The 25,241-nt window shown below is 39.6% G+C and overlaps 1 protein-coding gene across 1 annotated transcript; it reads left to right on the top strand.

Annotated features, from left to right (window-relative positions):
• The first annotated feature begins 2,419 nt into the window (after positions 1-2,419).
• rhbdl3 (rhomboid, veinlet-like 3 (Drosophila)) lies at positions 2,420-23,953 on the top strand. Its single transcript, XM_028563556.1, has 7 exons — positions 2,420-2,572; positions 8,874-9,098; positions 9,714-9,862; positions 16,060-16,172; positions 20,479-20,579; positions 21,282-21,342; positions 21,890-23,953. The coding sequence occupies exons 2-7, from the start codon at positions 8,874-8,876 to the stop codon at positions 22,159-22,161; spliced, it is 921 nt and encodes a 306-aa protein (XP_028419357.1). The 5' UTR covers positions 2,420-2,572; the 3' UTR covers positions 22,162-23,953.
• The last annotated feature ends 1,288 nt before the right edge of the window (positions 23,954-25,241 follow it).

Below are 25,241 nucleotides of genomic sequence, written 5' to 3'. Positions count from 1 at the left end.
TGCTCACTCAACTATGAAGCCTGTGTTGTCGCAAAAGTGGAGCGAGGGAGTGTGAGTGTTTGTGTGAGGAAAATAATGTATGGCTGCCTGCCTCTGGAAGTGACAGGAAAAGAGATAACGGGCAAATTTATTAAACTATTTATTTTTCTTCTGAGGGAGTCCACATGTTAGCTTTAGAGAGAGAAAGTGAAGGGAGAAGGGTATGAATGTAGGGTGAGGGGGTGTTGTGTGTGGGCAGGGCGAGGAGGGTGACTGGGGTTTTCTGTGTGTGTGTGTGTGTGTGTGTGTGTGTGTATTTGAGAAAGAAAGATGGGGGAGGTGTGTACTGAGGGTCTTGGATTGGACTGTAATCCTTTAGTCCTGGTTAAAAACAACCCTGCGCAGTCTGCGACATGCACACACACAAACACCAAAGATATTGTTTTGCTCACACACTGTTGGTGAGTAATGAGACTCACTTTGGCTGACGTTACTTCATCATGACAAAATGGCCTCGGCAGAAACTGGCAGATTTACTGCAAGAGAAGGTTGGTTCTTTCTTTCGTAAAGTAGAGTGTGTGTGTGTGTGTGTGTGTGTGTGTGTGTGTGTGTGTGTGTGTGTGTGTGTGTGTGTGTGTGTGCGTGTGCGTGTGTTTGAGAGAGAGATGTTTTGGTGTGCATATATAAGGGAAGGGGATTGTGTTTATGTTGGACTCAGCAGTGAAAGTTTAATTATATTCAGGAGTTCTTGTTTGTTTGTCTTTGCAAGAACAATAGTATGGAAAAAAATGCATAAAAGTCATAAAAATATTCTTAATAGGATTATAAAAATTATTTCTGCAACTCACAGAACATCTCTCAGAAGGAAGAGGGGACCTTTTTATTTATATTTTTTTATCTACAATCCTCTAGCAATTATTGCTTTTACTAAAAATGTCTGTCAAAACAGCTTTCTGAGCAATTCTCTAATGCTTTTCCTGCCAGACACAATACAAGGTCATAACTGTAGTTTTTCCATGCTGTATCTCTTTCACACACCTGAGAAGATGACATTGAGTGGAAAGTGTACTGACAACCATATAACAGCAAAAAAAAAAGAAGCCTAATTGTGTTGGGTAACATGGAAAAAAATAGTACGAGGGAGAGCCAATACCTCTTCTCCCCATTTTCATTTGGTCAAGCTGCCAGCCTGGCTTTACCCAGCACCTGCCAACAAATCGGCATATGGCAAACACAAACTCATACACACACACACACACACACACACACACACACACACACACACACACACACACACACACACACACACACACACACACATGCATGTACACGGTCACTATTTCTGGTTCAGGGGTGTTGGAATCTGGCAGGCGGCTCATATTGTCTGAATGTCACATCTTAATGCATGATTGCGCTGTATTTTCACACACAGGCATGGTTACACTGGCCTACGCACATTTGTGAATGCTGTACACCCACACACACACAAAAACACACACACACACGTACATAAAGATGTGTCCGCTGTCTTCTGCCAACCTGACATTCACATCAAACATTCAAGTCCTGGATTGATAGGTATTTTAGGTCAGTTTGTCCTCAGTTGAACAGACAAATACTGTCACACAGCTGTAGCCTTGTTTTATCCTTGTTTTAGGATCAGGCAGAATTACTGGCAGTCTATTCCATTAGAAAAGACAAGGCCATAATAAATGTTTTTGCTCACTTCTCTGCAGTCCGTAAGCCTCTGTTATAGCTTCTAGCTCTCTTGGATAAAGTTTACAACATGAAACACAAATTAAATGTATATTACTTTTTTAAATATTTGTATATGTTTAAGTGGCAGTTTTACTCTAAATTGCCACTAAAGATTTGAAGCCCTGAACTATTAAGTGCAAAGGAAAGAAAAGAGTGCAGCGCTCTTTTCACATTCAAGTGCTTAAGTGATCACTGCTCTAAAGGTCTTTTGAATGCTTTTTAAAATATCTTAGGTTTTGTCAGAATATCTTGGTGTATTTTCAGATACATTTAAATGCCTTCTCTGTTCTGATTATGAATAAGCACAAAAACAGCCTGTGGTGTCATTTTAAAGCAAAATCCAAAGCTGTTAAAAGTTACTGCTGCGTCTCAACAGTTGGGCCTTTTTGGAGCAATTAGGCCTCATTTATGAGATGCTCAAACTGTGACTAAACCACTGTTGATTTTTCTTTTTTGAGATTTTGAAGTTTGGCTGCACAGAAAATTATGCACTGGGGGGATATTGACTGCTCATGAACTTCTCACATGTTTATTTGAATCCGGTGCTTATTTGTTATACTGCATGTGCCTGTAATCCATAAAGAGACGTATTTGTGTCTTTTCTATTTACACTTCCATATTTGTGTGTGTGTGTGTGTGTGTGTGTGTGTGTGTGTGTGTGTGTGTTACTTTGCAGTATGACCCAGAGAATTCGGGCTTCATCAGTACAGATCGGTTCAGGGACCTGTTGGCGACCCACGGCTCTGAGCTTGACCCCCATAAACTAGAAGTCCTATTGGCCCTTGCTGATGGTAACGCTGATGGAAAGATCTGCTACCAAGACTTTGTCAACCTGGTGAGATTTTGTGACAATTTTAGGTTATATATAATATGTATGTATATATCTTGCATGCTGTGGTTTTAATGTTGAGTCGGACTTATGAATCTGATGACTTTGGACAAGACTTGACTTTAACACCGACAGACAGACTCGTGACTTCACTTAGACTTTTGACTTCTAATGACTTGATATCCTCCATAAGTCTCAAATATTTAAGATTATTATGTTAGAAACAAGTGTAAATCATAAATAAACCTAAATACCAAAATGATACCTCAGATTATCAAATTTGACTGTAAAGACTCTGCTGTAGTAAACAAAAAATAGACAGCAACATGCAAAACATTAATCTAAAAAATTACAAATTCATGTTACTGGCACAGAAAAAACACAAAAAACACAACACAACAACTTTTATTTGAAAATAAGGAGACATTAAATTTTTCTGTAATTTGACTGTACTAACTAAATGTAAACCGCATTAGAATTGTTAAAGGCCACATACTGAATTGTTTAAGACTCGAAACACAAAGATTTTGTATTGACTTTGTTCTTGACTTCATAGCCAATGTATGTGTCCCACCTCTCCATTATCTGTCTACATTGTCTATGCTAGGTTTTCATGTCACACATCAAACTTTTTTTTCCAATTTTATATACAGCCATATTCCAAGATTACCCCAGCTGCAAGGTGGAGAGTCTTCCTAATAGGAAACTACTCTCAGTCTGGTGATAAATTCCCCTGTTAACACTCACCTTGCCCCACTTTCAGTTTCACTTTCAAACTGCAGCCTGTTTGTCCAAGGTCTCACTCAAGCATCTCCAGCTGTGCTTGCTGCCTCATAACCTTCTCATTTTGTGTTTTCCGCTGTCTTGCTGCTGTTCCTCATGGGAGGCTGATCTGTTGAACCAGGACAGTGTGGAGTGGTCTTGGAGTGGGAGGAGTTGTGTGGTACACAATAACTACTGGGTGGCAGTGGGCGTGTGTGCGTCTGCAGAGACTGTAGGGAATTCATTGTTGTCTGTGAGTGTGAGTTTGTCCATCTCTTCTTTTCTCTCTTGTTCCTCAGAGCTGTTTATTGTCTGATGCAGTGGGTGAGGAATGAAGCCTGTAGGAAGCTTGGAAAAATGTCAAAAGGGCTTTTTTGCTGTTGCTTTCCAATTGGTGCATTTGTGTCATGTGACATGCTGTGGTTCATGGTGTGCAACTGGAAGTAGGACAGAAAGGAATGGGGTGCCAGCATCTGTGTGTACGTTCACTCTTTTTTTCTTAATCGCTATTGTGTCCATTAAGGGGGTGGCCCTTAATGGTTTATACATTCACAGAGGCAACCACAACGGAAGCATAACACAGGCAGGGAGGGAAGAAAGAAAGTAGTGACATGTATTCATTATGGTAATATGCTGAATAAATAAGTGCTGAAATAATTAGTTTTATTAGTTAGATTAATTGATTAGTTAATCATTTATTAAGCATAAATACCAAACATTTGCTTGTTCAAGTTACTCAAATGTGAAGATTTTCACATTTTCTTTTTTTCTCTTGGTTGGAAACATAAAGGGATGGTTATGGTAATAAATGTTGATGTGAAAAGACGATTAATCAATTGATCAACAGAAAGTTTGTTTACGGCTGGTTTGATAATTTTTTAATTGGTGAAGTCAGTTAGTAGTACCTTGCTGGTTTCAGCTTCTAAAATGTGAGGATAGGCTGCTTTTCTCTTTTTAATATCATTGTTAATTAAATATCTTTAGGCTTTTCAAGAGTTAATCAGACAACGGACATCAACGGTCTCTAAGATAAAGATCAAAGGGGTCAAAGCAAATATGAGAACTTGAGAGAGAGAGTTATAATTCTCCCAACAAGTTGATTGTCAGTGCCTGGTTTCTGTAGGTACATCTCTAGCTCTCTAGCTCTTCTGCCTTCACAGAAGGAAGGAATGAAGAAGAGTAGAAGGAGAGAAAGACAGAGACAAACTGAGTGTTTTATTTGTTGCGTCATCTCCCCTTTGCACCACAGCTCTTCCATCAATGTGATTGTCTGTAATTGCCTGCTCACTGCTTTGTCACAGTCGGCGTTCAAATCACCGCTCACTCCCTCTCTTTACCTCTTCCTCCCTCAATCTTCTCTCACCCTTTACCTTCTTTCCAAGTCTGTCTTCCTTTGCATAAGCTCTCAGCTTCTTTCTTATCAGTGCCTTTCTCCTTCTTCTTTCTGTCTATCCATCTCATTCTGTCTGACTCTCTCTCATAAAACGCACTGCGACTGTTCACGGTAGAAGCTGGCTCAGTAATATGTTTATACTTAAAATACCTACAAACAGGTTGAACCGCTCAGTTTTTCCCCCAGTGGGATGAAATTGTGGAACGATCATGATGGATTTGTCCTGGTTCTTACAGATGCACTCAGATATATCCTGCGTGTTTGCCTAATACAGTTTTATTTTGCTAGAGATACACTATATTGTCAAAACTATGTGGACAACCCTCCTGTTTCTCACAGTTTGGGCTTCTTAGTTACAAGGAAGGGAAATCATAAGGCTACAGCATACAATGATGTTCAAGACAATAGTTTGCTTCCAAATTTGTGGCAACAGTTTGGGTTTATTGCATGTTGTTCCCCATCTCTCTCTCACCTCATCCTGTCATCTCTCTCAACTATCTAATATAGGCAGGAGATGCCAAAAAATCCTTTTAAAATAAGGAGTTGAACCTGGCTTAATTAACAAAATACAGGTTCATCTGGCATGTCGCTGCGTTGGCCAATCAAATATGCCTTAGTACAAATTCCTAGTGGATTACTTTGTAGAATAAATGCCATATTTTTTGTAACACACTTATCATCGCAGCCCCTTACATTTTTTAATTAAATTTTTTGCTCCAGCCTCCATCTTCCTCTACTTCCTTCTTCTTCTGCGTTTTCCCTCTCTGTCTACTGCTCATGTCTCTCTCCCTTGTCCCTCTCCTCTGACTGTGTTTTCCATTGATCAAACAGTGAAACTGTCTCTTGCTGGACGAACACCCATTTCTCCCCTTTACCTTGCCAATGGGTAAACAGACAGAATGCCATTCCTGCTTTTGTGTCCTACAAAGAGGAGAGGAATTGCAGTCACTTCACACAAAGAATTGACTGTCTTTATGGAGCATGGCTGCCTGGGGGAGGTCTGTGTGTGTGTGTGTGTGTGTGTGTGTGTGTGTGTGTGTGTGTGTGTGTGTGTGTGTGTGTGTGTGTGTGTGTGTGTGTGTGTCTCTCTCTTTGGTATTCGCTCCAGAAGTGGCCATGATAACCCATAATCATTTTCCCACAGTTCTCTGTGGCTAACATAAAGGCAGAAATAATTGGCTTTTCTGAAGTTTATCTCCAAACGGTGATCCATGCAGAGACACTAAAGTCACATTAAACAGTGCCAGAAGAACCATCAGCCAACTGTTCATATAGATATTTTATTATTCTGATTTAAAATCTGTCTTTTTTATCACTATTTTCTCCTAATTGTGTTCTTTTTCCATCTCAGTCAAATTGAAATGAAGTGTAATGTTGTGAAGGTTTTCACTGATAAGTATGTCCACTATCTTCAAACGAAAATGTTCCCATTTCTCTCATAAGTCTGTGCTTGTACTTGAATAAACATCAATCACAACTTCAATATGCAGGCAACACTTTAAAGTTGTAGCTTTTGAAGTGGAAGTATTTTAGTGTGCAGGCTTTATCCATTTATTATACTTTTAGTGCAGATAGCCACATTACATTTATCTATTTTATCAATATCTGCCCTTGCTGAAAACAATATCACTCACCCATGTTGCCCTAAAATAACATTCGCTAACTGACACATCTGGGCTTCCTGCAGTCTTAGAGACACAAACACAGTAGCAGGGTTGAGTTATTGAGTTTGACATAAACAGAGCAGAGTAAGAAAGAGACTGAAGGAGTTAAGTGGGACAGGAGTCATTGCATCGTCATAGAGAAGTTATAAAACACAAGTGTAGTAAAAGGTCCCATATTGTAAAAAGTAAGATTTCCATGTCTTTTTTTATTATAAAGCAGGTTGAGTGCTATATTGAGGTGCTATATAAATTATGTAAAAGTATCAAAATGCTCAATCCACAGAGAAAGGCACACATCCCATATTTAGAAACAGTGCCTTGAAACGAGTTGTCAGGACTTCCGTATGATTGTGATGTCACAACTATACCATCATAGGTAGAAAGTCCCACTACGGTGCCGTTAGAGTCATTCCCCGGCTGCAGAGACGCCGAGAGTGCAGATGGGGAAGAACTGGAAATGCTGACCAATCAGGGTCGACTGGGCTTTTTCGGGAGGGGGGCTTAAAGGGACAGGCGCTAAAATCGAGCGTTTCAGACGGAGGGTAAATACAGGTATATTCAGACAGAAAGTATGCAAAAAAGTTTTTTAACATTTATCAGTGTTTTAACCCCCCAACATCGCACTAGGATTAGGCAATGGTTATGGTTATGGTTAAGGTTAGTTGCCTTGAAGTCAACGGTCGCAGCACTGCCTGGAAGGAGACGTTGGGGGCTTAAAACACCATCAAGCTTTTTGAATATCAAAGCATGTAGACATGTTCTAGTAGAAACCCAAAATACAAGTATGAACCTGAAAATGAGCATAATGTGGGAACTTTAACTTAATATTTTAATTGATACAAATATCATTCTTGTGTTCATTATTATGAGTATTTGTAATATTTTACAGTTCGATTGTTCCCTCTATAAATATGTTTCTTCTCATATTAATTCCCATAGTGTGTGTAATATAAACTGTAAATATTTATTAAGTATAAATGCTTTGTTAGTAATGCTTAATTGGTTAATAAAATAAAAACCTACTTCCCAAACCAGCAGCTGAAACACTGACATATTATTCTCACTTATTCCTTCTTTTCTTGTTGCCCCTCAAAGAGGTAGAGTTGAGTACTTTTCCAACCCTTGCTTTGAGGGGAGAAATGAAGCTCAGCACAAATTCCTTCAGGAAGACTTCTATTTACTTTGATCACCACTACTCTTCCTAAAACTATTCAGCTGTTTAGAGGCGTTCACTTTTCAGTAACCCAACCAGAATTGGCCACGAAATTCATGATACAATCACAGCATGACGTCCTGCTTTAAATGTCTTTTCTCCGTTGCGTCAGCTGTCTTTTCAGGCAAACGTGCAACCCTCCTCCTCCCCTTCCACCTCTGATTTTCGTCAATCACGGCACACTGAGTCCCCTTCCGGCAGACCGCTCCTTTGTTCGGTCTTCAGGTTCCTTCTCCATTATCACCAGTGTCTACGCTCCATCGTCTTGGCTTCTCTACCCCTTTAAAAAAATGTTATAACGATGGAGTCTAATCTCCAAAGACTCTGTACATTTCATATTATGCATATGTACAATAAATCTTTGCATATCTGCAACGAAGTCTCTCCTGATTCAAATAAACACACGTGCTCACCTGCGTATATGTAGCTTTAATGTGTATGATTGTGAGCATGTTTGAAAATGAGAAGCCCACGGTTTGAAAAATGTGACACCTCTGCAAAAAAAGATTGCAGTAAATCAAAATAGATGGCGTCATTTCGTCCGGTTTAAAAAAGAAAGAAAGAGACTGACTGGTGGGATCCTCTCTTAATGATAAACTACTTGTGAAGTCCCTGCCTATCAAAAATGGACATATATGTTTGAAAATGACCTGTTTGGTGGTTGCTAAGTGATGATACGGGCATTCTGTTGCCATGACGAGGTGGGATGGGTCTGTCAGTGTGCTGGACTGAGGAGGATTGGTGTGTGTGTGTGTGTGTGTGTGTGTTGAGTAGTTTGTGAATGTACTTTACAAAATAAAGTACCGCATGTTAAATAAAACAGGATGGTCATTAATGTTATATATATATATATATATATATATATATATATATATATATATATATATATATAACATTAATGTTATATAAATATATATATATATTTATATAACATTAATGTTATTACATTCACAAATATATATATATATATATATATATATATATATATATATATATATATTTTTGTGAATGTACTTTACAAAATAAAGTACCACATGTTAAATAAAACAGGATGGTCATTAATGTATATATATATATATATATATATATATATATATATATATATATATATGATAATGTAAAAACATGCTGAGCGATTGATAGTAAAAGCTCTTCCTCCTCCTTTCTTCCTTTCTGGCCTTCCTTCTCTCTCTGCCTCCCTCTGTCTCCTCTTCCTCCCTACATCTTCCTTTCATCCCTCCATCACCTTCCTCTCTTCCTTCCTCCTTTCTCCAGATGAGTAACAAGCGCTCCAACAGTTTCCGGAGGGCCATCCTGCAGGGGAGCAGGCAGCTAAAAGGTTGCAGTCTCAGAGATGAGGCGGGCTTGGGGCTGTCTCAACGGCTGGTCAGGCACGTCGCCTATGAGACGCTGCCCCGCGAGGTCGACCGCAAGTGGTACTTTGACAGCTACACCTACTGCCCCCCACCCTGGTTCATCCTGGCTATCACCATTGCTGAGGTAAATTGTTTGGGAGCGTGAGACCAATATGTATTCTATAACCTCTCTTATTAAGAGTACGCTGTGGAGCTATGTTTTGATATGCAGGCCAGTACACAAGGAGGGACACGTAAGCACTCAAGCATGCCGGGGACAGAGTAAACCGCCCTACCAACTGCAGAAGGTGGCAATGCAAATGTATAGTGCAAGTCACACAACACAAAGAAGATGAATTGTCCGGAGCGAAATATTGAGCAAGTAAGAAAATGACTGCAATGCTCTGCAGAAATGTAAATCATTGTAAGTCATTGTGTGCTCATATTAAAGTTTTTGTTCGGTAGGATAACTTCCAAATATCATTATCTTTTTTCAAATTAAGACAGATTACTTCAATAAATATCATATCTCAACAGCTTGCTCATACCAGGATTGTTTTTCCTTCCGAGTTCATAATGAAATGTTACTAATAACGCCTGAAGATAAGTTTATGTTCAACTTTTATCTAATTACCAGAGCAATGTGTTCTGATTTATGATGCTGAGCATTATTTCATTGTGTTCATTGTGGTGTGTATATACTGATACCACTAGATCCTAAAATCACACATTCTGTGTTTATCTATCTGTGTTCTCCCAGGTGGCCGTGTTCATGTACTATGGGTTCCAGCTGGACCGCTTGGTCCTGCAGGTATCCAGCCCGTCCTTTCTAAAGAGCCCCTTACCTTACCACCCCCAGCTACGAGCCCAGGCCTGGAGGTACCTCAGCTACATTTTCATGCACACTGGGTGAGTTCACATCTTGCTATTTTCCAGTATTATTAACCTGAGGAAATGACACATTTCATATGACTTGAATTTGTTCACGTCAGTCGTGTAATAAGGGGAGTGTGTGTGACACCATGGGATGGAAATAACAAATTGATAGTTAAACACAAACTAGAGGTATTGCAAACCTGTGATTTTTCTGGTGGTTTGGGTTTGTGGCATTTGAAACATTCAGTGAGTCAGAGCTTGTTACATAATGTTTTCATTAACCAAAAATACACAGTGCAATGCATTTCCAGTGAAACACACCAGTGAAAGCAATGATATCCTTTTCACCCATGAAGGAAAAACGCAGATAAGGAAGAGGACATTGTGAGTTGCTAATAAATCTATGGATGCATTACATAATACTCAGAATTCAGTGGTTGTGAAGTTACAAAACAAAAAAGCAAGTGACAAATATACCTAAAGTATCATGTTCTTAAACAAGTGATTATTATTGGATTATTGGTCCGTCCATCCATCGTTGTCTGCGGGGGCAGCAGCTCCAGCATGGGATCCCAAACTTCCCTTTCCCGATTATGGATTATTGGTGTAATGTGTATATACTGTATATAGTGTGTGGAACATTTGTCTCCATAATCACTCTCTTCTACCAAAAGAAACCACTAAATACTGTCAAACACTTGATGGATAACTTAATATAAACTACCATTGTATTTCTTCAGCCTACATCCTCTCCTCTCCTCTCCTCTCCTCTCCTCTCCTCTCCTCTCCTCTCCTCTCCTCTCCTCTACTCTCCTCTCCTCTCCTCTACTCTCTTCTCCTCTCCTCTGCCACAACAAGCACAACAGACTATTTTATTATGAGATCAGGCCAGGTCATCCAGGTTTAATTAACCTTCTGGGTAAATGTAGTCTCAGGCAATAGTGAGAACTAATAAAATGGTAATTTAATTAGGAGAACCAGGAGGTTCCGGGGAGAGACGGTAGGGATGACACTGTGTGTGGTTAAAAGATGAGGTAGAAGGAATGAATGGAAGGATAAAAGGAGGGAGGTGGGATATTTGCACTCATTACACAGGAACATATTGAAATGATTTAGGCCCTAGGGGAAGCATCTGTATAAAAGAGCCTGTGGGAATTATCTTTTGCCTACCAATATGTGTCCGATTATATGTGTAAATGGTTTATTTATCACTGAAACATCAGTAACATCTTTCTAATTGTAAAATCTCCTCACTGTGGATTTGCAGTCATTGTGAGCTGCTCACTACTCGGTATCTGGTAGGCCTACATGTTTACAGCCAAGATGGTGGGGATGCAGTAAATGATTCTGAGTTGAATCCTGACTACAAGAAAAACCTGATTATATGATGATGATTTTGATGATTAAAGTTCTCTAAATTGCAATATCGCATTGCTTTGTTAAATCCGTATAGAGTGCATTTAGTGGCCTTCATTTCATTTAGTAAAGCAGATTTTGTAGATTTTTGTTTGTGTTTGATGCACACAACTTCAGGAATATGCAGCGCTGATCAAAAATGACTTTCAATAATTCAGGCAGTATAAACATTTCATTACTGAGTAATATTGGATCCTTTGGGTTGATGGCACAGAAGAACATTGGTCATTATATGCTGGCTGGCTTAACCAGTTCAGCTCATTTGCTAATGCTGATACAGGATCCACTGGAGAGACCTTCATTAGAAAGCACACCAAGACACATTCCTCAATGTCTTTGTATTCTAAATTGTACAAGGAATTGAAGTTCATGTAATTAATCTCTGGAGGGTAAAGGTGGTGTGCACACACATACAAATGGCACAATTAAAGATAAGATTATATTACCCTTTATTATTAGTCCCACAGTGGGGAATATTTTCAGTGCTACAGCAGCAAAGGGGATAGTGCAATAACCACAAACATGAATAAAAATGTAAACAGTAAAAAATCAGTAAAAAAGAGAAGAAGCCGTAAACAGTAAAAAGCTAAATATAATAATGGTTGAATTCACAGTATTGCACAGACAGAATATTTATATTGATATTGCACAGTTGGTGTATTGATATTGTACATGAGTGATTTGTCAGTTGTAGGGTTGGGCATCGTTTTGATTTTAACAATTCTAATTCAAATTCCAATTCTTTCTTTCGATTCCGGTTCTAATCAATTCTCGATTCCAATTCTTTGCGGGTGGAGTGGAAACGGGTCACATGCTTATTTCACAGAGGACATTTTTATTTTGATTCAATGGTGGTTTATAATTTTACTGGGCTTTTTCAACGAAAAAGAAAGCCACACTTTAGAGCGCCGCTTACTGTGCTCCATGGCTGCAGCACAACAAGTGCCTGAAAGTACGCTGGCCACTATGGAAACCAAAACTTGCGCATGTTAAATCTGGAACCGATGATCGGATTCGAAACCAAACTTTACAAACGATTCCAATAAATAAAACCATTCCATTGGAATCGTAATTTTTTAAACGATTCCAAGTTGGAACCGGTTCTCGATGCCCAATCCTAGTCAGTTGTTAGGAGCAGTGTTGGTTGTAAAGTCTGACAGTAGCATGAAAGGAGGACCTGCGGTATCTCTCCTTCACGTAACACAAGTGAAGCAGCCTTTCACTAAAGGAGCTGCCCCGTGCTGTCAGAGTGTCCTGGATGTGGATCCAGACCTGTGTCTTTATTTAGTTATAATTTACTAAAGAGTGACAGAAAACATTTGTGCAAGGATGGAATAACCTTTAACAAAGGTCAAGGTCTCACACACACACACACACACACACACACACACACACACACACACACAGACATATACAAACCATGTAATCCTATCAACAGCTCAGTAGGACTGATCCTTCCCAATTCTCAACACTAAAACAGAGTGTAAATATTGCTGCCAAAACATCCCATAATAGAGTATTATGCAGACTCTCTTTTTTTACCCTCTCTCTCACTCTGTGTCACACACAAAAACTGTGTTAGTAGCAGCTGTGCAAACTTTAGGAAGATTAGCTTCCTGCAAGATTAAACCATGACTCTAAACATTTTGCAGGAAAATATTTCTTTCTAGTTGCATTCTGTCCACCTCTCATTATTCTGAAAAGCGGGGCCTACAATAATTAATGATAGTGTTTCAGTACATTCTGAGATCATGTTTCTTTTTTGAGTGTATCACAATCTTTTCATCAGTTTGATGCAGCTTTCACTGAGTTCAGTGCTTGAATCGTGCCGTAATCAGTTCGTAAACTGAACTGATTGTAAAAGTTCAGCTGTAGTTTGGTGAGCAAGTGATAAAAAAAAACAGGATTAAAACAGTGCTTTTGTTGAGTGCCCTGAAAGTCCATGGTCATCTGGACACAATAGATCCTCTCATGGGTATCCACAGATCTGCCTGACAGTGCAACCCATCCCTTACAGCCTCATTAGCAGTATAGAAATAGATAGCCGCTGTTATCTGGAGTGGAGTTGTCCTTGTGCATTTGGACAGGCCTCTCTCAGCCAATCAATATCCCACATTGTCTCCCTGATCACTGGAACGATCCTCTCTTTGTCGGCATTTTTAGTTGAAGGGGATGAGGTGTTTCAAACTAAATAGGCTATCTTCCTTGTCTTCTTTCCTGTTTGTGTTGGGGGAATTGTGTGTACATGTGCTTGTTTGTTTGTGGGAATGATTGTATTCATTTCTAGGATATAGAAGTTGAATGAATGCATGCACTGACAGGACACAGCATTCAGCGGTTTGTCAAACTGTTGAATGGGAAAAAAAGAAGAGTCATCTCTGTCTCCTGCTATTCTGTCATCTCTCTTTCAGCAATGTGAAAAATAAATGACAGTATAATTCAGACTGAGCCAGAAAACAGAGGAAGGGAGTGATTGAAGCGAGTAAGAGACAATGATGAAGATTATGAGAGAGAAAAACAGGGCTGTGACACCCGAATCATGTGTCTGTGCTGCTGACTGAGGTTCGGCTGGAAGGACTTTCTAGCCATGAAGGGCAGTGTGTCTGTGTGTGTGTGTGTGTGTGTGTGTGTGTGTGTGTGTGTGTGTGTGAGAGAGAGAGAGAGAGAGAGAGAGACACTGTGTTGAGTAGTTTGTGTGTCTGTGTGTCTGTGAACAAGCATAACAGTATGGTCTTGGAGGGAACAGGCAGGTGATAATGTGTTATAATAAAAACTGCACACTAAAGTGACTGTTTTGAGACATATCTGTTAAAATCTGAGTATTTGCATAAGGTTTTCCTCAATTATTGCTTTTGTTATTTGTCAAAGGATTAGTTATTTGTCTAATTGTCTAATAATTAGTCTAATGTCTTTTTTTTTTTTTTTTTTTTTTTACTTGTGCCAATCATCCCCTCATCGCCCTTTCCTTTTAAAGTATTTCTGGCCATGTTTGCACAGTCAATATAGTTTGATATATCTTGTTCTCCTCCTTTTAGAAGAAGCCATTTGCTGCCATTCATTCAACATTCATTCAAATGTGGAAAATAGCATGAACCCAGAATGTGATTCACAGTTTCTGTTTTATCATCGTATGGTGCCAGAGTTTAGTGTGTTTCCTGTTAATCATCTGACATCTCACCCATGGAGGAAATGGAAGCATGTCGCCTGTTCAGAGTTTATATTATCACGTGTCTGTCTTTGGACCATTTTACTGACAGGGGGAACATTTGTTATTTTCAAGCGGCTTGTGATTGCAAGTTTGTACAAAAATCTAAATGGGTACATCATGGATTGAATGTAGACAGACGTAAAAAAGCATAGGTGAACACTGGTTTAGTTTGTGTTTAGTAGCCACATTGAAAACAGTAAAAATGCATAAACAGCATGGTTAGCAATTTAGTTGTAATTTCTGTTCATACTCAAAAGCTGCACACATATAAATGAACCCTGTAATCCTGCCAAGAGCTCGACAACGCTCGTAGGCGTAATTTAAAATAATCAAAACTGGCCAGTGCAACCCACCTTTCCTTTACATAAATAAAGACACTTGCACCATAACTTGATGCAGAAAAGGCACAAATTGTTGCAGAAAAATTCACCAGAATTCAGAAAATGATTGTTTGACGTTCAAAATTTCAATTTTACTCAAAAGTGGAGATCTTAACTCCCCTAATGTTGAACCCAAAGTTATGCCCTTGGCAACGCTGATCCTTCCCAATTCTCAAAACCGAAATGGAGTGTTAATATTTACTATGCTTACTCGCCCACTCTCCGTCTCTCGCTCTGTCTTTATTTTTCTCATTAAAAGTTTCTAAGAATGCATATGAAAACCCTTGCAGAGTTGATTTATTCAAATTACAAAGCAAAAACATTGTATCTTCGGTACTGGTATCTACACTTGATCAACTGAAAATGAATCAGCAACAATTGTGATTACCCAGAGTGATAGAGAAATGGCTCTGTGATTACCTATTAGTCATTTAAATTGTTTAATCAAGCAAAAATGGCAAATATTGGTTGGTTGTGAAGGTTTGTTACTTTTGTGTGATAAGTATTATTGTATTTAACATCTTTGGGATTGTTGGTTGGACAAAGCAAGACATTTGAAGATGTCGCCTTTGGTTTTCACTTCTTTTTCGACATTTGAAGGACTGAATTAAATGATTAATAAAATAAAATCAACAGATGAATCACTAAGAAAAGTATTTTTTAGGCGCAGCCCTACAGACAATTTTAGTGTTATATGCCTATGTTTTGAGATCCATCTCTTGAGATTTCTGCTACCAGCTCAATATAACGGTGGTGGTGTTTACAGCATTGAAAACACGTGTTAAATTACAAAAGCAACGTGTCTTTCCTGAAACAGCATGTAGGTTATTCTGAATAATCCATAGAATACTATGTCAAGAGTTTTCATAGGGATTATTCTTCAGTAAAAAGTAGATCTAAGGAAAAACATTCACTGCATGTTCTGTGGATTGTTCCAGGTAACTGGGGCAATGCCTTTGGAAAGACATTGCTGATTCAATGTAATGTTTCAATACATTGAGCACAGTAAACAATACTTACACTATTGAGGTACTGTACATTAGTTCATGTTGTTCACTAAATTAAATTGTATTTTACTTTATTTCAGACTTGTATATCTTCTTAAGGTTAATAAGGATATTATCAGAATCAACAGCTAACACCAAATTACCATAACTACAACTATCACTTTGTCTCTGATTCAATTTTTTATATTATTATTGTGGCTCATTTTCTTTTTTTTACAGGATTGAACACCTGAGCCTGAACATGGCCATGCAGCTGCTGGTGGGAGTCCCTCTAGAGATGGTCCACGGAGCCCTGCGGATTGGACTGGTCTATGTGTGTGGTGTGCTGGCAGGTGGGCATGTGGTCTCACACACACATGCAACAATTACAATATCAGTCCTTCTCCACTCACTGCATATATTTCCATCTCTTACACACTCCCTACACACTATAGAGTTTTGCCTTTCATTTCTTTACCGTTGTTCCATCTGCTGTTGTGTGTTTTTCATGCATTCAACGGCCTATCAGGTTGCAGCCAGTGTGTTGGTAGATACTGGTCAATGAGAACATTTAGCGTGTGTGTGTGTGTGTGTGTGTGTGTGTGTGTGTGTGTGTGTGTGTGTGTGTGTGTGTGTGTGAGTGTGGGTGGGTGTTCAGGACAGATGGCCTTGCATTTCTGTTTTCCTACTAGACATGGTGAGATGTAGGGGGTATCCACCTGCATCCCCCTATGGTCATGTACAAATAGGGCAGAGCAGAGACATCTCAAATGGAACTCAATCAGAAAAACATGCACACACACACACACACACACACACACACACACACACACACACACACACACAGTAATAATGAAATAGGAAGGGGTAGTGTGTGAGGTAGGGATGAAGAGAGAGAGGAGATGGAGGGGAGATTAACTCATGACTGTTAATAAGCCTGAGAGAGTTTGGAGAGGGGGACCAAGATATGAAAAACATAGAGATGGGAGAAGAGTGGAGGTGAGTAAGATTTAGGAGAAACTGAGTGATTAACTACAAATGAGAAAATAAAGCAGACATTACAGCTTTGAACAAAATGTCACCGCTCCCTTCCTACATCCCTATCAACCTCAGGCACGAATCACGTTCAGCCCTGTTCAGCTGAGACAGTAAGTCAGTATTTGTGTGTGTGTGTGTGTGTGTGTGTGTGTGTGTGTGTGTGTGTGTGTGTGTGTGTGTGTGTGTGTGTGTGTTGTGTGTGTGTGTGTGTGTGTGTGTGTGTGTGTGTGTGTGTGTGTGTGTGTGTGTGTGTGTGTGTGTGAGAGAGAGAGAGAGAGAACCCTGTTTCTATTTACTAAATCAGTACAAACTAATAAAGGCATATTCTCCACTATGTTTACCCCAAAACAAACATTTTAGGCATTTAAAAAAAAATACTTTTTTGGTACTTCTAGCTACAAATTAACTGGACTGGAATTCTTGGTCTACTTTTTGAGATGAGGGTTGAGTGTTGTTGGGATTTTCAGGGATGGAAACATTATGCCTTGTAGCAGTGAGTGTGTGTGTGTGTGTGTGTGTGTGTGTGTGTGTGTGTGTGTGTGTGTGTGTGTGTGTGTGTGTGTGTGTGTGTGTGTGTGTGTGTGTGTGTGTGTGTGTGTGTGTGTGTGTGTGTGTGTGTGTGTGTGCGCGTGGGTAGGTGGCTGTACGCACAGGGGTTAGTCACAAACACCCTGGGGATACCAGCTGTGGTGGCCTGGCCTGTAGTATTAACCTTGCATTGAAATGAGGAGGAAATGCGGCATAAATCACACACACTTATGCACGCACACAAACCAACGCACACAAGTCTGCTGTTTTAATTAGATATCGACCACTAGCGGAAAAGGGGAGGCTGGGGTGTTTGGGTTTGTTGTGTCTGACTGGGCTTTTTTTGTTTTTGGCAGCAGAATGACTGGCCAAAGTCACAATTCTCAGAACATTCAGCATTTAGCAACAAGAGGGTAGCTGAGATTTGCTTACTATTGTATTTGTGGCATATATCGTGCATCAATGTTTTATAGGCTGCAGTTTTATGTATGATAAATTTTATGGCATTTCTGACTTTATTGGATCGTAAACAGTATAGAGAGGTAGTAAAATGATGATTTAATTTCCAATGATGTGCACTGTTTGAAATGTATGGTTTTCTTTAATTATTGGAATTTTTGATGGTTAAGTTTATTGTTCAGCTGAATATAATAATATCCTGCCTAGTACACAATCTTTTGTTAATAACCCAATTTTAGAAATCATTGGCAAATGTGTTATGTAATATCAGCTTACACAGTATATTGTTTTATTTAAATTAATTAATTCATGGTTTTAGGCTCAATATCTCTATCTATAGGTGTGTTTGTCTGTGTGTGTGTTTATGTTAGTATGTTCATCAGTAAGTGAAGGCATCACCATTTAAACATGCGTCACTGTATGCATTTCTCACATATTCTTTGTTACTTAATGCCATGTCAGCAGTTTGGCTTAATTCTCGAGCATTTTCGAAAAGTGGCTTTACATTTGCTACACAATGACACTGCCAGATTGTGTGAAGAAACAAAACAAGCAATAGTGAACAGGCAGGGGCTCAGCTGGCACATACAGGGGTCAAGGCAGAGTTCAGAGGTCAAGTAATGACTCAGAGAGAGGATGATGGCCCTGTAGGGCCAACACAAACTCTGACGCTTTAATGGACATAATGGAACCGCATGGAAACACACAAGTACTCACATAATGGACACGAGACAGACAAGAGGTCTGCCTAGAGTATAAGGCAGGTGTAGCAACAGGCAAAAATGAGTGTACAACAACAGAGGCTCAGACACAAAAACCGACATGTAGACAAGAAAGTAAACAACAGAGAAAGGGAAGTCACACAAAGTCAAACAACAGACTTAACTATTGCACATTACTTTGTAGATTCAGTCAGTCAGCATGCAGCCAAACTGTTGACGTTTTTCGTTATGAGTGCTAATGTGCATTATTATCCCCCCTCATGTTCCTAGTTCTTTCTCTGCAGTATGGATGAACAGCCAAGATAAATGAGATGCCACTTTTGACTCTAAAAACTACAGGCCTCCTGGGGCCTGCTGGGGGACTATGAGAGACTGTGTCCTTGTTTGTATGTGTGTTTGTGTGCACAGGCAACCAAGCTAAAATAATGTTATCAAACCAAGTTAATTACAAGGATGGAGGTCATCCTGCCCAGACACACTTCCTAAAAACAAGAACTACAAAGGTAGAGGTGTCCTGAACCAGGTGTTTGAGTAACTGTATGCTTGTGTGTGTGTGTGTGTGTGTGTGTGTGTGTGTTTGAAGAGGAAGGAAGTAATGTTGAGTGCTTTAAAAGGGTGTAACCTAGGGAGTATAAATCTTTGTGCATGTTAATGCTCAATTTTATTATTGAGGGTCATGATTAAAACTTGATGCTTGATTTAAAATTTATTCAGAATTAATTAAAGCTGCTACCAGTTTTACCATAATCCTTAATATTAAAATAATTTGGTTTATTTATTTAGAATTGATTCAGAAATGTAATCAAATAAAAACAGGTCAGTGCCATGAAGAAAAGAGAAGGGAAAGATATACTAAGAAATGAAGAGTAGATAGAGTGGAGAGAGAGAGAGAGAGAGAGAGAGAGAGAGAGAGAGAGAGAGAGAGAGAGAGAGAGAGAATAAACAAATGAGAGTATTTGTGTTTGCGTAATTTAATAGTCCAACTAAGCACATCTCTATCTCCTTTTTTCTTTTATTCTGTCTCACACACACACACACACACACACACACACACACACACACACTCTGCAGTGAGAACAAATTTCCGCTGGTGACTGTCTTTAAATGTCCTCACATTTAAACTTTTTAATTCTTGATTGGATCTTTTGTGCTGTTGTTGAATCGGTACCAAGGTGCTAAAGAGAGCAATTCCCTGTTTGCAGCAGCCCAATTTGTATGAATGCATTTGTTTTACATAAAATCCCACTGTGTGCTGATACAGTATGAGCAAGCATCTATTCATGAAGGCCTATTTATAATACACCCACATTAAATAGCGAGTAGCAAAGCCGCCTTTATGCCATTGAAAATAAATGTTTTCAGTTCACAAATGGTTACAGCTTGTATTGTTTATGTTAGTCACAGTGTCTGCCAGTATGAGCCTCTAAAGGAAAAAATTCACATTTCCTGCTGAATAGTGAAAGCTCAGACTCAAGATTGTAGCACGAATTTCAAATAAACAAATAAAGTAGTTTATCATTTAATATTGTATTGCATTATAGAATATTTATTCATTTATTCCCCAAATGGCCAACTGTCAGGCAAATCTAGTTGAGTAAACGTTCTCACCACAAGCTCTCTGAAGTAGTTGTTCTAGAGCTCTCGATCATCTCGCATAACCTTCATCATCAAAAGAAGTTTGCACGGATGATAGATTTCCATTTTTTTCAGAGCACTTCAAAGACTAATCAATATTTTGATACTAAAACTGGATCACATGATTATTTGTAGTTGCTCACAGTGATGAATTATCACCAGACTATGCACTTCCCCTCAACTCTTCCTGGGTCTCTTGTTGCTTTTTCATGATGCGGATAATACAAGCCCTCATTTGTTTATTTACCTAAAGCATGTTCCTTTATCATCACTACAGGGTCGCTGGCGGTATCTGTCACGGATATGACGGCTCCAGTGGTCGGCTCATCTGGTGGAGTGTACGCTCTGGTCTCAGCACATTTGGCCAATGTAGTAATGGTAAGTTTTTGTGTGAGTGCATGTGTGTGTAGATGATTATCACATCACTCAGTTGTCCTGTGACTACAGAGCATTGCCATTGCCATCATCAAACAGCCTTTTTTTGGGCCCAGCAGGTGTTCCTCTATCTACAGATGCCATACATTCCTCACCATCAGTTTTTCTTTTTCCCCCAAAGATCAGAAAGTGTGTGTGAGCTGGTGCATGAGTGAAGAAATCCCTTCCCACCGCACTCTCTGACACCTGCTCTGTTTGGTCAAAACTCCCCATCTTGTGGGTCATCACAGACACATTGGACACAAAGGCACTTATATGAACCTCTATTGTGTGTATTAGGGTACTCATTATGTACACTGCCAGATCCTCCACAACTTCTTCTTCTTGACGTTCAGATGGGGGAGTTTGTCCTCCTCTCAGCTGAAATCACATTATCTAACACAACAGGAACAGCTTGGGGGTCAGAGGGGCTCTGGGGCTTTCAAAATTGACGTGAATTGAGACATAGAGCGAGATGTCATGTCATTTCATATCTGTGTGTGTGTGTGTGTGTGTGTGTGTGTGTGTGTGTGTGTGTGTGTGTGTGTGTGTGTGTGTGTCTGAGGAGGACTTGACCTTCTAGCACAGTTTGTTCTGTATTTATCATTAGAACTTGAAAATGATCTTCTGAATTACTCCATCTTCTCTTTCTCTCTCTTTCTGTAGAACTGGTCGGGAATGAAGTGTCAGTTTAAGTTATTTCGGATGGCCATGGCTCTGGTTTGCAGTAAGTTTCAATAAAGATGCCACACTCCCCTTCACCTCATCTTAAGAATTATTTTTCAACAAAAGACTTGTACTTTTAATCTGCGTGTCAAAAAGTGGTGGGTTGCTTACTTACACAATGTTTGAAAGCGGGCAAGCGAGTGCGCTGCTTGCTAGCTTGTGACCTTTGACACACCCACAACAACAATGACTGAGACAGCAGAAAGACATTCAGTGAATTCCAAGTTTATCTTTACCAAGTTTATCTGATGTTAATATGAGGATTCAGCAGTGTGAGTTACACAAATCTAGTGAGTATCTTCCAAAGTCTTTTTTAGTACAAAATTCCCTCTTTCAGTTACAATCCCTCCACCACAGCACGGAAACACTGTCTGTGGAAACACAAACATGGACCTGTACAATCTTTTTTGTTAGTTGTTGGTAACTAAATAAACTAAAAGTAACTCTAATTATTCTACCTCATAGAAGAGATTTTTTTATTACATGTAGTTGTAAGTGCAGTAGTTGCTAATATTGTGTTTTCTCTCTCTCCCTCTATCTGCTCACAGTGAGTGTAGAGTTTGGTCGGGCAGTGTGGCTGCGGTTCTATCCACCAGCCTTTCCTCCATGCCCCAATCCTAGCTTTGTAGCTCACCTGGGAGGCGTGGTAGTTGGTCTGACGCTAGGTGTGGTAGTACTGCAGAACTACGAGCAGCGACTCCAGGAGCAGTCCCTATTTTGGATCTTCTTCTGCGTCTACACCTTGTTTGTGCTCTGTGCCGTCTTCTGGAACATCTTCGCCTACAGCTTGCTTGACGTGCGACTGCCCCCACCACCTTGACTTGCTTATTAGAGGCGGACTAGACTCTGTATCCCCTTTATCCCTCCATCGGCAGATCCCTGACCGCCTGGCTGGATGAATCAGCCCTCATATACTGAGCCTCATTGTGTGGTGATCGGAGTCATCTGACAGCCACCCTCATCCTACATCCAGCGCTCTGATGCAGGGATGCACCTGACATGCAGCAGCCCTTGCTGTCGGTCTCATCATACCTTTTTCAGCCCACCTGCTCCCTTTTTGGGTTTAGCATTACCATTGTTTCCGCTTACCATACAAGCTAACCTACATCCGCTCTTTGTCTACATCTCTGTTGGACGTTTGTGTCAAAAGTATCAGTCGGTGGGACTTTTGTTGACAACACAATGACATATGAGAAGTCTCAGATCTAAAACAACAGGAACAAGCAGGAACACTCCTGTCCACATGGCTTAACCTTCTCTGCCTCTTCCTACACAATCCAATGGTGCCTTCTCATGGAGATGTCAGCCTGATGAAAGTATTTCTGCACAGTTGCCTCTTGTGTGGGGTGACAGTAGTAAAGCCCTGCAGTATAAACCATTTTCAGACACAAGAGTTCCTCATAATCCTGTAATCTGCCTGCACTCTCATCATCAGTAAATTAAGAATAAGGTCATATAAGAATAACCTCTTTGTTTAGTTGGTGTTATGTCATCATTACAAGCAGCTCATAAACATGAAAGGTTTAGATTAAACAGACAGCAGGATAGCTAAACCTCTCCAAGTTTGTAGTGAGAGCATGGAGTATATAGGCTACAGCAACCTTCAAAAGTTATAATGAATTTACCTTTGAAGGAGTGTGGGTTAGTTGCCTTCAGACTTTTGTGTGTGCAGGTTGTGTGACAAATGTACCATTGCGCATACAGATAAAAAAACGAAAGAAGCAGAAGTGCCATTCAGGCTTTTAAGCTTTCAAAAATGATGCCAAAACATTGCTACAAGCATTTGTGCAAGCAAAAATACATCTAATTTTGTCTGTAAGGAGTCAGTCATACGTATTTACTGTAACAGAAAATAATCTTGAGAAAAAAAAAATCTCACACCCTTCAAATTCTTGTCATTTGCAGTGATGCAGTGTTTTTTTGCGACTGGTTGAAAATAGCAAAGACGTGGAAGAAGTTTATTTATTGATTGGTGAGGTGGTGAATTAAGGCAAAGTGTAATTAGACTAATGAAAACACTCACCTGTGCCATTCTAAATAAATCTAGTCTTTCTTCTCATTACCAAACATAGAAGAGCAAACATGCCTGACCTCGACTACATCTGGGCTGAGGTCGTTTCACTCTCATATCAGGAGGCATTGGGTGAAAGAAGAAAATCAATGCTCCCTCATTAGTTCCTGTCACAACGTAAATTGTCAATTGATTGGACCGGGATAGAAAACAACCCCAGCCCTAAGCTGCAAGTCCCAAACTGTACTTTAACCTCATGTTATGCTGGTAACTGCTTTGCACAAACATTATTATTATGTAATTATATACAGATTAATATTTTAACATGCATTTGCTGTTGCTAATTTTTTTGTTTTTAACTTTGTGATATTGGTATGTTGTGTACGTTTTTTGGACTGCTTGAATTGTGATATGTTAGCTATATCCTGTATGTATCCTATTTATTGATTGGTTAAATATGGTCTGGGGTTGTATGTAATAAGGGCTATGACACAAAAGTGAGTGAGGGATAAATCGCTGATAATATTTTAACATTGTGCATATTTTGTAGATTTGATATGTACATACTGTAGTACATTAAACAGTTTTATACAGAAAAAGATATGATATCTTTAAATTTTGCCCTCATTTATATCAGTTTTAACTCAGGTCACACATATCCGCATGAACACATACAAACAAATGAGTTTTGTTCAATATTCTTGGGACAGGAATTACCCCCTATTGTGCAAAGAAAAGTGTGAGCAGGTTTCCAGCCTTGAAACCAGAGTAACTTTAAACTCCAACCCCAGTATTTAGAGAGAGCTCAGGGCCCAAGAGTGCAGAGCCGGGTGAAAAGAAGCAGACATCAAAATGATCAATGAAATGTGTGAGCATACAAGAATCAGCCATAATTCATTCCAAGAAGGGACTCCTAAGCTGTTACTGAACGTCTTCTCTGTTTAGCCATATGGAGAGTAGCGCCTTTGTAGGCATACAATGAAAAATTCATTAGGTGGCCAAGGAAAGCCGCCTCAGTTGTGTTTCCCCTTCCTAAATCTCAAATTTTAGAGGTAATCATTCACCTTGGTGAGAAAGAGAAGAAAAGTGAAGCTACAAGGGAAGGAAAATCGGTGGGAATGTATTTGTAGTGTATCTGCATTTATGCTGCCTGCTGAGAGCAGCACTTGTTAGAATTTGGCCACATTTTCATTTGCATTTCACTTCTTTTTAGGTTACATGAAGTGGGACTTAGGTTGAGAGTTTACACATAACTATTACCAATGTTTCTAACAAGCTGATGGTGATGATGGTGTGACAGTCACGTTGTTGGTGTAGTACTTAATCACTTTGTCATCCTATTCTGTCAGCGTGTGTGAGTGTTACCTATGCAGTGTGTTGCATGTGTGTCTATGTAAGTGCACGTGTGTAATCTGTGTACTAGTAAAAAATACAATTATTTCTGCTTTTACAATTTTTTGACATGAAAGGCACGTTGGTCAGTGCACATCAGACAGTGCCTTGGCTAAAGCCCCATTTACACCTGGTATCAAAATCCGATCTCTTTAGTATTTAGGCTACAGGGCACAGGCAATTATGACCTTACGTGGTCAAAAGTATGTGGACACTGGTGCATTACACCTATGTCTTATGGGTAAATATACAGCCTTCACTCTCCCTGGCTGCTGCTACATGCTCCCATTCGGCCACATTAGTGAGGTCTGTGTCACAATTTATCCCAAAGGTGTTGGATAAGGTTGATGCCAGGGATCTGTGCAGGCCAATCAAGATCTTCCACACCTAGGAGACCATTTCTTTATTGACCCGGGTTTGTGCGTGGGGCACTCTCACGTTGAAAGTAGAGAGTTCCTTCCCCAACTTGTTGCCACAAAGCTGGAAGCAGCTATTGT

The sequence above is a fragment of the Perca flavescens genome, chromosome 2, assembly GCF_004354835.1.
Source record: "Perca flavescens isolate YP-PL-M2 chromosome 2, PFLA_1.0, whole genome shotgun sequence".
Lineage (NCBI taxonomy): Eukaryota > Metazoa > Chordata > Actinopteri > Perciformes > Percidae > Perca > Perca flavescens.
The sequence above is the reverse complement of the archived record's forward strand: the minus strand, read 5'-3'. Positions and strand labels throughout refer to the sequence as shown.

Excerpts from the sequence above, each read along its gene's own strand:
- rhbdl3 (XM_028563556.1), top strand. The coding sequence starts at position 8,874 with ATGAGTAACAAGCGCTCCAACAGTTTCCGGAGGGCCATCCTGCAGGGG. Across the intron at positions 16,173-20,478 it reads TGTGTGTGGTGTGCTGGCAG|GGTCGCTGGCGGTATCTGTC; the intron begins GTGGGCATGTGG and ends TCATCACTACAG. Across the intron at positions 20,580-21,281 it reads ATTTGGCCAATGTAGTAATG|AACTGGTCGGGAATGAAGTG; the intron begins GTAAGTTTTTGT and ends CTCTTTCTGTAG.